General features: G+C 37.2%; 1 protein-coding gene across 1 annotated transcript in view; it reads right to left on the reverse strand.

The window, feature by feature from the left end:
• Nucleotides 1–17,416, reverse strand: part of LOC140331982 (chloride channel protein D-like) — a 64,448-nt gene that overhangs the window by 26,375 nt on the left and 20,657 nt on the right. Inside the window, exons 12-13 of the mRNA XM_072413305.1 lie at nt 1,092–1,258; nt 260–436 (exon numbers count right to left, since the gene is read on the reverse strand). Coding sequence (XP_072269406.1) covers nt 260–436; nt 1,092–1,258 — 344 coding nt within the window. The remainder of the gene's footprint in view (nt 1–259; nt 437–1,091; nt 1,259–17,416) is intronic.

Below are 17,416 nucleotides of genomic sequence, written 5' to 3' on the forward strand. Positions count from 1 at the left end.
ATCTGACACTGAGTTACTCAGGGTTCAACATTTGTGAATGAGGATTTCAGAAGGAACCACAGAACATCTATATAATATTGCAGTTTAGGTAATATAGCCTAGTAGAATCATGCTTAGCACAAAAAGTAAGAGTAGCTAAGGATAATGAAATGAAAGTTCCTTTATCATACTTTTACTGTACATTTTTGTTCACAAACAAAATACACTGATCATTTCTAGAATACTCTATCAGTTACAGTGACCAGTATTTCCAGATTACCTTGTAATAGTGCCTAGGAAAACCTCGTTTTGGCCAGGTGCCGGGCTATGGACCACAGGGAAGCCATTGTGGCTGGTTGTACTCAGAAGTTCAGCTAAGGAATAAACACTTTCCCGTAGATGGATAACTACGCAAGGCTTCATAAAATCCTGGGCAGTGAAGAGCTCTAGGTTTACCCTGATGAAGACAACGTCGAATGACATATCAATAAACAGGAAAATAATAAATTAAACCTAACAATTGCATTCACAAAATAATTATATAATATATATTTGAAAGTTTAATTAAAAAATAATTTGAAGTTTAAAGGACTGGTTTAGCCAAAGGATTGAATAAAACCATTGTACCTAGGGTGCGTGTAGAGATATTGGAGGAAAGATCATTGGATTGGGAAGGGTGGTAAGTAATATTCTAGGTGGGCTGCACCCAGGGGTGGTGGTATTTAGCAAATGATACCTTTAAAAATGTTGTAATCCTGTCCTTTAAAGGTATTTGATATTCTCATACACAGTGTAAATGCCTACATGCAAGAGCAAATTTTAATTATTGTAATGAAATACTTATGGAAGAACTCCAGGCAAACAGCTATAAACCTAGTTGAAGTACATATATTTACTGCCAATTCTTTTTTGTAGACAGTGATTACTGATACACACATCTATTCCAGTTTGGATAGTCACTCTGTCAAAAATTTCAGTAATGAGTCTTTGACTTGCTTGGAGGAGATTCACACATGCATGGACAAAATAATATCTGTGTTTATTTAATGAAAAGCATTGCTAGATCATATATATAAGGTTATACTAGGACAGTTGCCCTACAAAATATTTACCTTTTTTTGCCATGAACTACATAGGGGTCTGCCTCTAAATGGGGGATACACTTAAGATGCAATAGGGAGCTGAACAGGGAATGGTTGAAGTAATCGCCAACTGTTTTTCCAATCATTACTGCCACCATGATCAGCAGAATAGATTGTACATCATTTGTTATTTCCACCTAAGAAAGTAAATACAGAAATGAAACAGTATCTTCAGTCAGTGCAAAATATTAGTATATTTCTCAAGATATAATATTGTAATTTAAATAAATATTTGATACGGGTCATACTAATTCAAACTATAGCTTTGTTTTTTTATCATCTATTTTATTAGGATAATTGTGATTATATTAAACTTTCTGTGAACGGGACAGTTTTTTTTAATTTATTTTTTAAGAAACAATTGCAGGTGAAAATCAACAACTAACATGGGACCACTGGATTGATATCCAAAGGACGATAGGCATACCACGTAGTCTGGTAAAAAGTAAGGACAGACTATTTTTAAGGTTTTCAGCCAGGTTTTATGATTTATTTTTTGATATATTGAAGCTCTCCAAGACTGGAGAAGAGAGACTATCATGGATGAACATGGGTGATTCAGCAAATCCAGAATGAATCTGATCCAGGATTGAAAACATTTGCAAACTAATAGCCAATAATTTATATGAAATCCATTTCAGGTTTGCTGGATCATCCAGGCTTTCCTATGATAGTCTATCTTCTTTGGGCTTGGGGAGCTTTCATAAATCAGGCCCACCCTGGTTGTTTTCCAACCTTGCTTTCTGTCCTGTTCATCTAAAAATGCCAAAATCCTGTTGCTCCAAAGTATTACAAAAGTCTGCATATAATGCCAAAAAAGTAAATAGTTGATAATAGAAAACAAATTAAATAAACAGAGCATAACACAGTAAAGCAGAATTACAATCTGTCTTCTTGTCCATATAGCTATCTTACCTGTCTGCATTCCTGCAAAATGTCATCTGTGTAAAAAAAACACTAATCTCACTTTTTTTACACTTACTATTAATGTTGGGAATAACCATATTGGGTGGTTTGGCCATATTCTGTTTAGAGGAAAGCTGTATGTGTCAGAAAAAAACATTTTGCTCCTGCTGACATTTCACTACAGTGCTCCTGTTTTGTTTGCACAGCAATTGGAGGCTTATTTTCTCTTTTCCATACATCAAAGAAACATTTTCCCCAGGGATTTATACAATTTCTGCTGACTCAGCCTCTGTGAAATTATTTTGTTCAACTGTTTCAGGTACTTATTTTCCTATTTATTTAAAAAAATGACTGTAGTTCCACTTAAGAATTGGATTTCATCCCACCATAGGCAAATGAGTTGAAGCGGACTTATTACTAAAAAATTGGCACTTCACATGAAACAGTATTATAACATCATTATAGCTTCAAAAGAAATCCTTTTTTTATTAACAAAATTTCTGTTCTTAAGTTCCCAGACAACCTTGTTCACATGGCAAATGGATACCAACAATTATTGAAGAGGGTCTGCTTTATCAATAAGCAGCAAGATCATAGATGCTACCCTTGTGTACACAAATACTATAAACTCTACACAGAAACAACAATGTTTAAATACTAACACACTTATATGACTGTTTATATTAAGTTGTCTTTCTTAACAAGTTTATCTAGTAAATATATTACAGTTTACCTTTTAGAGAAGATAATTAATGTAAGCTCAGTCTCTTTTTATCCATTTCAATAAATAACTTCAAGAGAGATAAATACATATTCAAGATTCCCATCCTGAAAACTACAATCACCAACAACTGTATGATTGAAAGTAGTCCACTTACTGCCTAAGGAGTCTATGGTGGCACACCATGCCTGCTACTAGGGAAGTACTAAGTGCATTCCTAACTAAGGTCTTCCTTCATGTTATATGTCAATCAAATATTTACTTCCTAAATAAGTGACCATCACAAATGTAAAGCTGACATTTGTTCGTTGTTTTATGCTTCCTAAAAAAAGAATCCTTAAAAAGGGCAGAGAACAAACCTAGACTAGTTTATCAAAGCAGATAGAGTACAAATCACATCTGGAATTCAAATATTGCTGCAACCTAATATCATCAGATTTTCCATAATATTCCAGATTCAGGGATTTCTCCATATTATTTGCTATCAGTGGGGAGCGGTGAGGACGAAACAATAATGAGTGTACGCTGAAAAGCTCCTGTGAGTAGTTGTAGTGCATTAAGGTTTTCTTCCACATGTCTCAAAGAATCAAGGGACATTCACTGTCCTTAAACCTTGAACTTTCAGCCACTTTGCAAGCAGTAAATACTTGTAAATGCTTGCTAATGGGCTTGGAAAGCATTCCCACTCAAGTCTTTGGAAGTGGTTGAGCATTAGACCACTGACATACTGCAAAGATCTTTTAGAAAACCACATGGCACACTCCCTTTCATATCAATAATATTCATGGCTGTTTGGTCTGTTTATTACTGTTTTAAAGCAGTGAACTCTACCACTACTGCTACCACTTTATATAACTTCCCCTCCAAACTGTCTTTTTTTGTTTTTGAACTGATGTAATACTTCTAGTGATTAGAAGGCCACACATCAAAGCAACTGTGTATTGTCTGGTATATATTTGGAGCTCTATCTTTAACACAGGGAATCAAAGATTCTCTGAAATCTCTTGTAGAAATCTTACAGGTCCATGTGTTTCAGTGGCAGTAACTGATTGCCACCAGGGAATGTTTGAGGTAATGTCAGATTCTCTGTTTTAGTTCCTAGAGATCTGATGTTGTTATTGCATGTGATATTCCTGACAATTTCCACCAATTTTCCGGGTTTTTTTAAATGTATTATGTACTAAATAAACCAATTTCTTATATGCAAATATTTTAGTATTTATAATATGCGCCTTCCACCAAAGTATTAAAGGCAACCTGTGCTAAAATGAGGCATTGTTGACCTAATTTATTAACTTTAAAGAATTGCAGTTCTTGCATTTCCTGCTGCATGTTTAGTCAGTCGGCCTAATTTAATAAAACTCTCCAAGGCTGGAGAGGATACAATTTCATCAGTGAAGCTGGATGATCCAGCAAACCTGGAATTGGTTTCTTAAAGTTAATTTGCTATTTGTTAGCAAATGTTTTTAATCCTGGACCAGATCCATTCCAGGTGTGCTGAATCACCCAGCTTCACTGATGAAAGGATGAAAGTGTATCCTCCTCTCCAGCCTTGGAGAGATTTAAAAAATCAGGCCCACTGGCTCAATGTATTAAATCCATTAGATCGTCATTACAGCATCCAACAATCATTCTGCAAAAGTAAAAGTAAAGAATAATTGCCAACATATTTCTCTGAGCACAGGTTTTCTTTAATCCATCCTGTGAAGGCCAATCTAGGATGTCCACATGTGGCAAGATGTGCACTTGTGAAGCTCCACAATAATTAAATAGAATTATTTTCCTGTTTCAGGAAATTAGCTTTGTTTTGTTTCCAAGTTGTATCTGTAATTTATCCAATCTGAGAGTATAACAACACAACTAAATTCCCCTGAATCTTTATTTGTGTTCCTTAAAAGTTTGCCTCATTTACTTCAATAGTATATTTGTTAGCGGCATTCCTGAAGAATGTACTTTTTAAAATTTTCTCTTGGGAAAGTAAAACAGGAGTGGATCCAGACATTTACCACTGATTTTTTAAAACAGAAACATCTACCCTCTTTCACACAGTAAGTGCTTTTTTGGCTTTCCTTTGCTATTGAAAAAAAATGATGTGAATCAGCTTTGTACTGGCTAGACTCAAGAGTAAAGAGATGCAGTTTAACATTTAACTTAAATATGATTCTGGCTGAAGTGTGAAAACATTCATCTTGTAGTGCTAAATAGTATTAGCCACAACCACACACAGAGCACAGCTTGCCTGCTCTTCTGATATATACACAAATGAAGCTACTGTACACTCCTAAATCACAGATCTATGATATAGTGTACTATTTCTGTGCATGAAGTGTACATAAAATACATCTAATTACAGAATATACTGTACAAGCAATATATGGCTTACAAATAAATCATGAATATTATTGAATCACATTTTTAGATATAGATATTTTAGTACAATGCTAGGCATAAAATATATAACCTGATTAAAACGTCATAAAGGTTATAAAGGTTTACTTAAAACAAGACAATTAAAGACAAAATTGTATATTTAGTACTGAACATAATAAATAAACAGATAAACATGTAGAATAACCAAATAATTTAATGTATTGGTACAGATGCATTGTTACATTTATTGTACTGTTAGGAATTGTGAATTTAACTACAATATAGCTTAAAAAAGCAAAGTACTAATGTACTAATGCGGTCTGGACCAGCCGCTAACTCCCCACAAAAGCTGATTATTAAAGTAGAGTCAAAAAGTGTAGTTTGGTATGTTTTGGGGAAAATCTAGAAAATGTTAACATTGTAAAGTAGTACCTGAAAAATGTCTCCTTTATCTTGAATTTCTTGTGTAAAATATTTCAAAATATGTGAGGGTGCTTAGGTGCCTCTGTATTCCAGCAACCTGAGGCATGGCGTTGCATGTGGCCATTTGCACGCATACAATGGGTTTTTTAAAATAATTTGCTATGTTTTGGCAACTTTTTTCAATCCTACAGCAGATTTTTTACATGTTTGCTGGATCACCCAGGTTCACCAATGATAGTCTAACCTCTCCAGTCTTGGGGAGTTTTTATAAATCAGACCCATTGTAGGGCCCTCAAAGCCCATTTAAGAAGTGGCTTTTGGAAGCACTTCAGATGCTTTTTAAATGTTCCAAGCTCAGATACCCAGGGACCAGGAGACAGGTTTGACAGTAATTCAATGCACAACAAATAAAATCAACCATGGGAAATTATCTGCTGCAGGGATCCTAATAGCAATACTGACAACGAGCACTTTGTTCTCTGTCCACTTTTTTGGGACACAATTTTCAGAATTAATCTCCTCTTTCAGCAAATTATTTCCAATTATTTGCATCTATTAACACTATAAAACTAAGATCTGTGTTTGTACCAGTCATCACATTGTCACATTTAAGATTGACATTATCATAGCTTTCATACATTTGTTCCAAAGCAAACATAATTTATACGACAAATCACTATTTAAATTAAGAAGCCAAATTGCTGGTTTAGTGTTCTGCTTCTTAACGACAATTAAAAATGTTGACCTAGCAATCATTCTTTCCATTATTTAGAGGTAAGATTTTTGCTGGGAAATAAGCAGACTATGTTCATCACGTCTCAAAGTTTGGCTACAAACCGAGAGTTTAGTCAGTGCAAGGAAAAAACATACGGCTTTCAGCATGTGTATATCCAGTGGTTTATTGCATCTGGAATAATATAAGCAGAAAATCAGCAGACTCTGACCCACTTCTGCACCTGTAATTTATTTAGTCAACAGTCACTAAGTCAGTCCTCATATGTCTGAAGAAAAAGTATGCATCGTGCAAGACGTAATGGGCGGAAATTATGGTCCTACATACCTTGATATTTGAAAACCATGCAAGTGGCTTTCATAAATCTTAAGACTACTAGAAAATGAATAACCTGACTGGCAAGTAATGTGGAATTCCCACACATTGTATTTATCTGCGATGAAGCAAGGTTATTTGTTTGCTTTAAGCAGTACTATGGGGTTGTGTTGTGTCAGTGGGGTAAAATATACTTTAAAGCTGAGAACAGAGATTTTTTCCAGGCCACTTGGGAACCATGGAAAGTACAGCAGACTTTAGGCAGTGTTGTCATAGAAAATGTAATGTCACTTCCAGAGTCAGTAACATTCAACCGGTGAGATCAACCTAGTCCAATTCAAATTCTAAATTTATCTATTTATCTATTATCTATTTATGGTATTCTCACTGTCAATATTATTCCCCAGAAGCAGGTTAGTAATTCACACAATTGCAATGTTCTTGTGACATGACATTTACCATTGTACTCTTCTTTCTCTCAATAGTCTTTAAATACCATACAACTCTATGGCAAAACGTAGTATGCATATCACTCTCTAGTTATGTGTAGTTCTCATAGCTCATTGTTCTGATCTAGCACTTATGGTGATCCCTTATTTCTGTGATGCTCTGTCTTGAAATGTCAAATCATGCCAAAGTCCTTTCTCTTCTAATCATATGGTTCCTATGGCACTTCTACAGGTGCTGTACATCAGGTGAATTCGCTAAGATTAACTAGTTCTTTTAACTACATTCTTTATTTAAAATAAACATATTTCATAGTGAAATTGTTTAATTCATACACATAAATTATGCACAAGTGTGATAGGAAATCCTGCCAGTGGGTACACAGACTGCACATATTTTTCAGTAAAACTGGGAATGATTAAATTCTATTTATTGTCTGTGTCTTTTTTTTCTTATCTTGCTTATAAATCGTTCCAACGGTGTTAGCACAGTAAAACACACTGGTAACAATCAGCATTAATTCTGGTAACATTCACAGAATTCTGTAGCATAATGTGTATCTCCTTAAAGCAGACTTACCACAAGAGTTTTTACTTTACCTAAACGGGTAGACAGTCATTTTACGTAAGGTAAAAAACATTTTTTATTTATTTTTAACAAAAATGGGCGAAGCCCCTCCCCTTCTGTCTTTATCACTGAGATCCAATGACATAGCCAGAAAAGGGGAGAAGACGGAGGTCCTGGACCCAAACAAGGACAGTCCCAGAGGCATAGGGGGGTATGCAGAAGGAAAGGTGTGTGTGAGTTTTTTTGGCTTTGGTTTAGTTCCGCTTTAAGGGGACCTCGCTGGTAACATGTTACCCTTATATCTCTCTCTCTCTGATAATAGGCATTTTCTATAGAATTGTGAAACCCTATAGTACTTAGTTAACATGAATCTCGCATGACAGTCTCTCGGGCATTACAGCAAATCACTAATACACACTTGAATTTGTCACAAGTTGAACACTCTTGTAATATCGTAGCAGTTCGTATCAAAGGAGCATTCATCAATAATCACAATGAGATTGTTCTGATTTACCCTGCATGGAAGGTATGCCAGGAAACAGCATTTGTTGTCCTAATGTAACATTAGAGCATGACTAGAGCTTCCCATTGAACATATAGGGAAAGATAATGCCTTCTGGAACTGACTGCTGTGGACTAACCAATGACATTTAGATTTGTTTGGCCATAGTACCAGTCGGTTTCGCACAAACAAATGGTAGCATTTGAAGGGAAGAACCTCATACCAATTGTGAAGCATGATGAACTTGCACGTTTCATAGCTGAGTTGATAACTACATTATATCATATTGAAAAGGAAATTTTCTTTGTGTTTTTATTGAACTCTATCACCTGTAAGCATAGTTTGTCTAACATTTGCCAGCTTTTTTGTAACAGAGCTTTTCTGTATCTCACTTGGTTTATTTGGAATCTCTCGAAACTGTGAAATCTCAAGTGATATTTTTAATATAAATCAAATGGTCCAGCTTTAACTTGACTCAGCCCTGGACCAAATATGAATCCTATAAAAGTCCTCTATGCATCACTAATCAGGGAAGTGTTCAACACAGTACAACAAGGCTTTACTTACAATGCACCAATTTATTACAAAGTTTTGTGCACTCTAGCATCAAAAGTCTCCCCTGGTGCACAACCCCAACACTCAATAATTGCCACCATTTCTAAACAAGCTGTATATAGGATTTTCATCACAGCCCTTTAACTTCTGATCTGTAGTTGAAGTGAGGCAGATTTTAATGCAATTAACTAATATGTTCTATTAGTAATTAAAAGGATGATTTGGCATCTGAGGCAATGAGCCTCTACATCAGGTAACTGTGTATTCACATTTTAATAATTCCCCCCTCTGTGTATAATTAGCATTTCCCCTGCACTTGTTACAGCAGACCTATCATGTACTCCACAAAGTAAATTCTGAACTGTGATGTATACTTACTGAAAAATTCTCCTATTTATCTGTGTATGATACGCTATGAAAAGAGGTACTATGTTAAATTGCATGTGGCCATTCAAACAAAATCAATAGCCAGCAATGTATACTGAAAAATGTTTCCAGTATAAATCTAATCTAACAAATATGAGAAACTTGTGCAGTGTTAATTTATTTGAGTAGCATACAATGCCATGAATACATACATTTATATTTGTTTTATACTTTAACCTAATTTTTACTGCTAATTTATACCTTTTTTATTATAGGGATCACCCATAACACAGGGTTCAAAGAGCATTAGGAGTTTAGTTTAGTTTAGTTAGAACACTAAAGTATGTGAAAAGAAGTCTAAAGCTCCACCTGCTTTCTGTATTTACAAATTTAAATATATACATTTACAGATTTTAATAGTACTTTACAGTTTCCTTTAAAAGTCAAACATATAGTTAACCATAATGCTGTAACCCAGAAAGTGGAATGCTTTTTTTTTTTTTACATTTTGTATCTCTTCAAACAGATTTTGGTGTTGTATTACATACACTGATCAGGCAGAACATTAAAACCACCTGCCTAATATTGTGTAGGTCTCCTTTGTGCTATTAAATCAGTTCTGACATGTCATGGCCATGGTCATGGGAAGAGCGAGAATGCCTCTGTGCAATCCACGGCACTAGAGGTTTATTACCATCAAGTGCCTGGGGATCGCAGTGGATTTCCAGGGCTGCATTCATTCATGCAGCCCTGGGAATCATCTGTGCGATCCCAGCACTAGAGGTTAATTACCCTCCAGTGCCCGGGGATCGCAGTGGATTTCCAGGCTGTTAGAGTTTATTTAACCTCTAGTGCCTGGGCATTCCAGTGGATTTCCAGGGCTGCATTTATTCATGCAGCCCTGGGATTCCTGTGTGCGATCCCGGGAACTAGAGGTTAAATGGGGACAAGTCCCCCCATTCAAAACCTTTCCTCAGCCAATCAGAGAGCACTAGAGGTTTTGAATGGGGAGACTTGTCCCCATTTAACCTCTAGTGCCAGGGATCACACACTAAGCTGATCAATGAATGCAGCCGTGGCCCACGGGCGTAGTCATAAAAAAGAAGAGGGGGCACAGTACTATCTATGACGTGCCCGCCCCTCTACACCCCTGCCTATGTGTCACTCAAAGGGGAAGAAACTTCACCCAGAGCGATGTCATGATACCAGAACCCGCCCATTCTCCCATTGCAGGTATGGCCCTGCAATGGAGAGTGGGTGGGTTGTGTTCAGAGAGGCATCCAGCCCATCATCTAAGCTTGCAATTCCATACAGGAGACGTGGTCCGCGGCTCTGGCTGGTACGCCCCACAGCGTGGTCCTTCTCCTGCCCCCCCCCCCCCCGGGGGTTGGACCGGCCAGAGCCACAGATCACCAAAAAATTATTTTAAAATAACAGCGGGCACACATGCCCAGTCCCAAAAAAAGGTCACAGCGTTCCCACCCATGCCTGCCCCACTACACGCCCGCTGGGACCACTTTTGCTTGGAAATAACCACTGCTTTTCCCAGGACAACCTAAATAGTTAATGTTATTCACTTCACCTGTCAAAGATTCAAATTTTCTGCTGTAAGGCCCTGGTCAGCAACGGCCTCACCAGACACCAGTCACCCAATCTAACACCGCAGTCTTCATCTATAGCAAGCCCCCGCTCAGCCTCGGGAGACTGGTTGCATCTCCCAGCACTCGGTTGCCCCCAGGACTTACTGCGCAAGGGATGGTAGCTAGGAATGGGCTGGCAGCAAGCCAGGAGCCCACAGATAGCAGTACCAAGATTCCAACAGAGCCAAGTCCAGAATACAGAGCAGAGGTCATACACAGAATATCCGTCCACCAAACTAAGTACACAAGGACAAAACACAAGCAGATACACAAGGACAAAACACAAGCAGAAAGTGTTTTATACTGTGATGGTGCACAGCACGAAGTCGCCGGACAGATGAGCATCTCCTAACAGCTGGCTAAAGAGTATATGTTTCCAGTTGTTTTTTAAGTGTAGGTATAGCCCGAACGTTCTTTTAAGTTTATCTATTTATCTATCTAGGAGGTGGGTAAGTATCACATAGTAGGAGGCAATTGAATGTTCCCTGGATCAATGGTCCCTGTTATCTTTACCTTAAAGCCTTAATACCCAGTTATATTCTGTGCTTCTAGAAAAACACCCAGCTTTTTCTTAAAGCAATCTATAGTAGTTGCTGAAACTACTTCCTGAGAGTGAAGAATCTCTTCCTTATCCGGAGCTTAAACTTCTTTTCCTCCAGACATAAAGAGTGCCCTCTTGTTCTTTGTAATGATCCCAAAGTGAATAATTGGGAAGAGAGTTCTCTATATGGACCATTTATATATTTATACAGGGTGATTATATCCCCCCTTAAACGTCTCATCCCAAGGGAGAATAGATTCAGTTCAGCCAATCTCTCCTCATAGCTGAGCACCTCCATTCCTATATAAATCCTGTTTATTATTATTAATAATAATAATAATATACAGTACAGAAGGGTTACAACTTTTATCAGGTTTTTATTGCTGTGTGTCTCTATATGGCAGATAACGCTCTCTTTTTGTCCTGCCAACTGTAAATGGGCAAATCTTTCCATGGACATGGTAACAATTAACAGGGAAATTTCCTCTGATTTCCTGTGGCATCAACACAGAAATAAAAGAAAAAACTCACCAACTGGCACATGGCAAAAATAAATGAACAAACTGACTGGGGTTTGACCTAAAGACAAATGTTTTTGCTTAACATACACCTAAATATCATAAAACTCCAGCACTGTCTACATGACATAGCAACACACCAATGTATCTCAATAGCCCTAATGGGTTTTTATGTCCAACTAAACAGAGGCACAAAGGATCTATGAATCAGATAGAACAACAAAAACTAGGCACCACCAGACTTCAAACCTACTCTGTGTACATCCACTAGACAGATTTTTACTGTGACAAATTTACTATGCAGATTTGTATTAAGTACATATTTGTGGGCACCATGAATGCAAAAAGCTCCCATATAAGAGGCTAAAAGTCATGTAAACTACTGTTTGACTGAAAAAAATCCCCCAAGCATCTGTTAGGTGAATTAAATTAACAGCTTGTTCTTTTGGGGAGGTTAAGAGGAATTAATCAAAGAACTTCTTCAGCTTTACTCCTTAGCTAAGGACAGCTCGATTTAAGAACATAAATATTCTTTTACATTCAGCTGGGAAAATGCCAGTGCAAAATCAGCTCAATAAAAAAGTAATATTGTGGATTTTCAAAATGCCAGAAAAACTTTGCTTCAGTAAATCTCCCTCTCTCTCTATGGGGTTTGGTTCAGTTTTATTTTGTATGCGGGATCAGAAAGTTTTACGTTTTTCTCTTAGAAGAAGAAAGTCAAAATCCTTATATCAAGAACAACACAGGAAATATTTCAGGAAAAACATCTCTGCACAGTGGGAAAATAAATTAATGTTTTGAGAGACTATAAAATGTCTGTGTATGGTGGGGAAATTCAGTAGTCAGTCTAGTATGGTCAGTTTGACACTGACAAAATCATCAGCAATAAATGTGAAAGTACTTATTATAGATAAAATACCCGTTGAGGAATATCTGTGATACTGTATCCTTTCTGAAATCTTACTCATTATTTATGAATTGGTTTTCTTGCATTAGACTGCTGAAATATAAGATTTCAATCCTAAAGGGTATCACAGGTTAGTGTGTCTAAATAATTTTTTTAATGCACAAAGTTTGGATTGTATCTGATATGCTTTATTGGCTGATGTAAAAAAGACACACACTTTTGGGATCTGTTAGGTCCCTTCTTCAGATTTAATAATGATTGTGAAAGCTTGAATCTCTAAAAATATAGGATGGTCATTAAAGAGTATCAGCTAAATGGCAAACTTTCTGCATTAGGCAGTACAATACTATTTATAAAAGCTGCTGGTGCACTGGTGCTACCAACCAGTAGCTATTTACACATTACTTTTTACTGTGACCTGAAAAATTGTACCAGCACAAACTCTGGAGCAAAAAGCGATCTTTTTCCAAGTCCAGCAAAATAAATTTCGTCAGAAGGGTGCACATTGGAAATGAGGTTAATCTATTCCTCATTAACGATCACTTATACTATATGTGGGCAGCACGGTGTCTGAGTGGTTAGCACTATGGCCTTTGAAGTGTTAGGTCCAAGCTTGAATCTCGGCCAGGGCTCTATCTGCATGGAGTTTGCATGTTCTCCCTGTGTTTGCGTGGGTTTCCCTGGGTACTTCGGTTTCCCCTCACATTCCAAAAACATGCAGTTAGGTAATTAGCTTTGTCCCAATCTGACTTTAGACTGTGGTAATGACATATACTGTAACTATGGTAAGGACATTAGATTGTGAGCCCCTTTGAGGCACAGCTAGTGACATGACTATGGTCTTTGTGTGCTTAATTATTTTTACTTTTAAAGTTTAGATGAACTTTAAAATGAGAACAAATTTTGTGAGCTGACAATCAGGCTTCTAAAAGTAGAGAACAGATGTACCACATATAGTGGTGATCAGAAATTTCACACATTTGATGGACTCTCTATAAACGTAGCACACTCGCCCTATTTACTTTTTTTGCAGATGTGTATGCTACTTTGGTAAAGTGGCCAAAAAGTGGCAACATCCCTAATCCATACTGTTTTCTATAGGGATCACCCCTATGAAAGGGTGAATCTCTATAGACCCTAATAAAATAGCAACCAGGTCTGTGGCAATAGTAAAACTTGTGCTAGTTAGTAACTAGTTCTTTGTTGATCTGTTGATTTCTTTGATGATCTGTTGTTTTCTCATAAAAGTAATGAATAAATCCTGTTAGCTAATTGTCACTTTTATGAATAGGACAATATAAAATTGCTTCATTTAAGAACAAATGTTCCCCCTAGTTACTCAAACATTTTGTATCCTAAACAATTAAAAAAATTTTGACCTGTTTTTAATTTTTTTTATTTTTTGTTGTATCCTTTGTACATGCATGAACTCGAGTGATGGATACATGTCATTACCCAAAATTTCTGATAGTGACAATACTGCAACATGTATGCATAATGTGTGTTGCCCAACAGAGGACATTTCTCTTTTCTTCCTTTCTACCACCAGTCACCTGGACAGCAAGTGATGTTAAGCAAAAGTATTATGCATTATTGCAAGTATTGCAAAGATACAGCCCGGTTTAAATTTCCTGAACTTACATTAAAGGAGGATTTTAACCAGAGGGCCAAATCATACAACCTCCTTACCTGCCTGCCAACTCAGTTCTTTGCTGCTCCACAGAAGGTTGTGTTGCTAACTACTGTATGTGGAATGGTGACATTACTCACCCCAGTCAGTTCAATGAGCTTCTGGGCCTGGGCAATGTTTTACTGGAGCAGGTCACATGCTACCACAAGTAAGGTGAGTATAGGAATGTCAGAGGAAGCCCTTTGCAGAGACAGCTTCATTCTGCCTTACATGAGCAAGACAATACTGTCTGTTCATATATTCTATTTAAAGTACATTATCAGGTAGTAGCTAGCACACAAAATCCATATTTATAGCTGGCTTTAGATACGGACTGGAGGGGGACATTGTATTTTTAAAGGCGTCTTTTCTCCCAGCCCCTACATTTGTCCTTACACCACAACATTAGCAAATCTATGTGTATTATATTGCCAAAAAGATTTACTTGCTTGACCAGCAGCATGCTATGATTTAAAATCTTTACCATTTGGGTGAAAATCTTCACCCAATGATGACATCAGCAAGATCCTGCACATAAGCCTTAAATGACAGCAGTCCGTAATTCAGGTGCAAGATCTGACTACATATAATATTGTGAACATTTTTACAGCCCTCAAAGCAATTCTATCTTGGGTCTTTTTTGAGGAGAACGAAAATGCACAGAAAAACTGTGAGAGCACATAAACTCCATGCATGCAAATAGTCGCTGAGATTCTAAACACTCCTATCATGCAGAAAGTTGGAGAAAGAGAGGGGCTTTACCATCCTCTAGACAAGTAAACAATTTCCCAAAAATGTCCGTAACAGCAAAGGTATGTAAAACAAGGTATATATAAAATATTTAATATAGGAGAGGGTGTAAAATTTGGTGAAATGTGCACTTTGGTACATGGGTACCCTAACTCCAAAACAAATACTAGCAAATATTGCTTGAAGGATATGTAGGGTAAAAACATCATTTATTTTGGGGGGGCATTTCCTCCTGATGTCTTCCCATGACAGCAGCTCTGAAGATAACAGATATGCATAAATAATCTTTGAATTTTCCAGGAGTAAATATCTCCTCTGAGGAGGAAATGTAATTCTTACCCAGCTCATCTATTCATATATACGAAATTGCAGCTATCTGTGCTCCACAGCCAGAGACAGGCAAACACATCTTAGATGTAATCTAAAGCAGTCAATCTCTCTGCTTGCAGTTTGTAGGTGACTGAGCAGACAACATCAAGGTTTATTTATAGGCCCCATGCTTCCAGTGACATGAAACTCCGTTACGTCTGCAAGCAAAGCCCGCTGACTTCACAGTGCAGGTGTGTTGAGCTGCCTATTATCACCGCCATTGTTTGAATTACTTGATTTTCATAAAGTGCACCGAGCACTGCTGTGCCATTCTGTTCTGCCATTCCTTACGTCCCCCTTTTGCTGTCAATAAAACTTTGCAGGAAATACAATAATTCAAGGGACCTTTTCATGAAACCCTCCCTGCTGCATGTGTTAAAAAAGAAACTCAGTGGGTCATATATTTCATTACATTTCTGTAGATGTCAGGAAAAAGAAAACACATTTGTATCAGTTCAATCACTGAAGCATCAATGATTGAAGTTACTGTAGGAGCACTGCTGTTGGTTGCCTTTGTTCTTCAGTCTTTAAGGCTGCCAAGTTAAAATTCTCCAATATTATGTACTTTAGCACAACCAAGTGGCGACAGAAGAATATAACTATAAATTCCATAAAATATGCATTTATTCAGAATTTTAATGAAAATAGATTAACTGCTATTACCACGCTAATGCTAATAATCCACTTTGATTGCCAAGAGGGCACTTATATATGAAACATAATATTGCCAAAAAAAAAAACATAAGTGATTTTTAATTGTGTTAATAACAATGACTGTAATGCTTTTCTTTCACCAACACTTTTATATCCTGTCGTTTAAATAATCTGAAGGGCAAACTCACAACTGTCAGATTTCTGACAAAGAAATACTGCTATATTTCACAGTTCATATAGGCATAAAATACATTAATTTCATAGTGTGTTGAGTCTGGTTGAATTAATATGAAAAGGATTGCATTGTCTCAGCTTGCATTAATCATAATTTTTTCTTGAATGTCTGATTGCCAAACTAAGATAAATCCCTGGAATGTTCTTCAGATCAAGTCTATTCCCCTTCACAATCACCTATTTCAAGAACTTTAGTACCATTTAGAACTCAACCTGCAGGACCTGGTAAGTGCCCAGTGGGTAGCTGTGGTCATGTAAAGCACCAAAGGGACCTTTCTAGTATACTAAGTACTAGAAAGATGACTTCAGTAAGTGACTTCAGCAAGTGCACCCTAGAAAATAAAGTTCAGTCTGGCACACCTTGCAATGAAAACCTGTTTCCCAATTCAAGATAGCCAAGATAACAATAATTATCCTACTGTTTAATATTGCAATTAGATGCCTATCATCTCCCCTCTGTACATTACAGAAATATCCTCGTGACATTGGGGATCTAGGTCTCATACACCGAGCCAGCTCAGCCTCCATAAGAAAATGAAATGAAGGTTATCCTTTACTTGTACTTATTTTTAAAAAGTTTCTGTTACAAAAAGTAACAATGATGTGGCAAATCTTTAGGAACAAGGAGGAAATGTTTTCCTTTAGGTCTGCTTTAGGGAGGTAGATAGCCATGTCTAAAAAAGCCTGACTTGCACTTCGCATCTTAATAAGGCCACTTTGTCCTGACCCAGTTAGGTATCTAGGAGTGCTGCTAGCCAGGACTGGGGATGGGATAATGTCCTTAGCCCATTCCAGGCTCGAGTAGTAGCACCCTATCTTTGGGTCTGCATACCTGGTGGAGTCACACCCACTTGGCAGTTGATATTCATGTATCCTGCCCTCCTGCTGAAGACATTGCACAGAACAAGGGTTTTCACTAAGGTGTTTTGTCACCAAGGCAGGTCTTGTACTTAGGGAGTATGCTACTGTGGGGGTCTGCTACAGAGCTCAGTGTCAACTCAGGAACAAAGGAATAGATAGGTAAAGTCACTTAAGGAGTTAAGTTTTAATTTTATGGGGGTTTTGCATAACAGGTCATAATAAAAAAAATCATCTGATCCTTAGCAGG

Source organism: Pyxicephalus adspersus, chromosome 5 (genome assembly GCF_032062135.1).
Source record: "Pyxicephalus adspersus chromosome 5, UCB_Pads_2.0, whole genome shotgun sequence".
NCBI classification, from domain to species: Eukaryota; Metazoa; Chordata; class Amphibia; order Anura; family Pyxicephalidae; genus Pyxicephalus; species Pyxicephalus adspersus.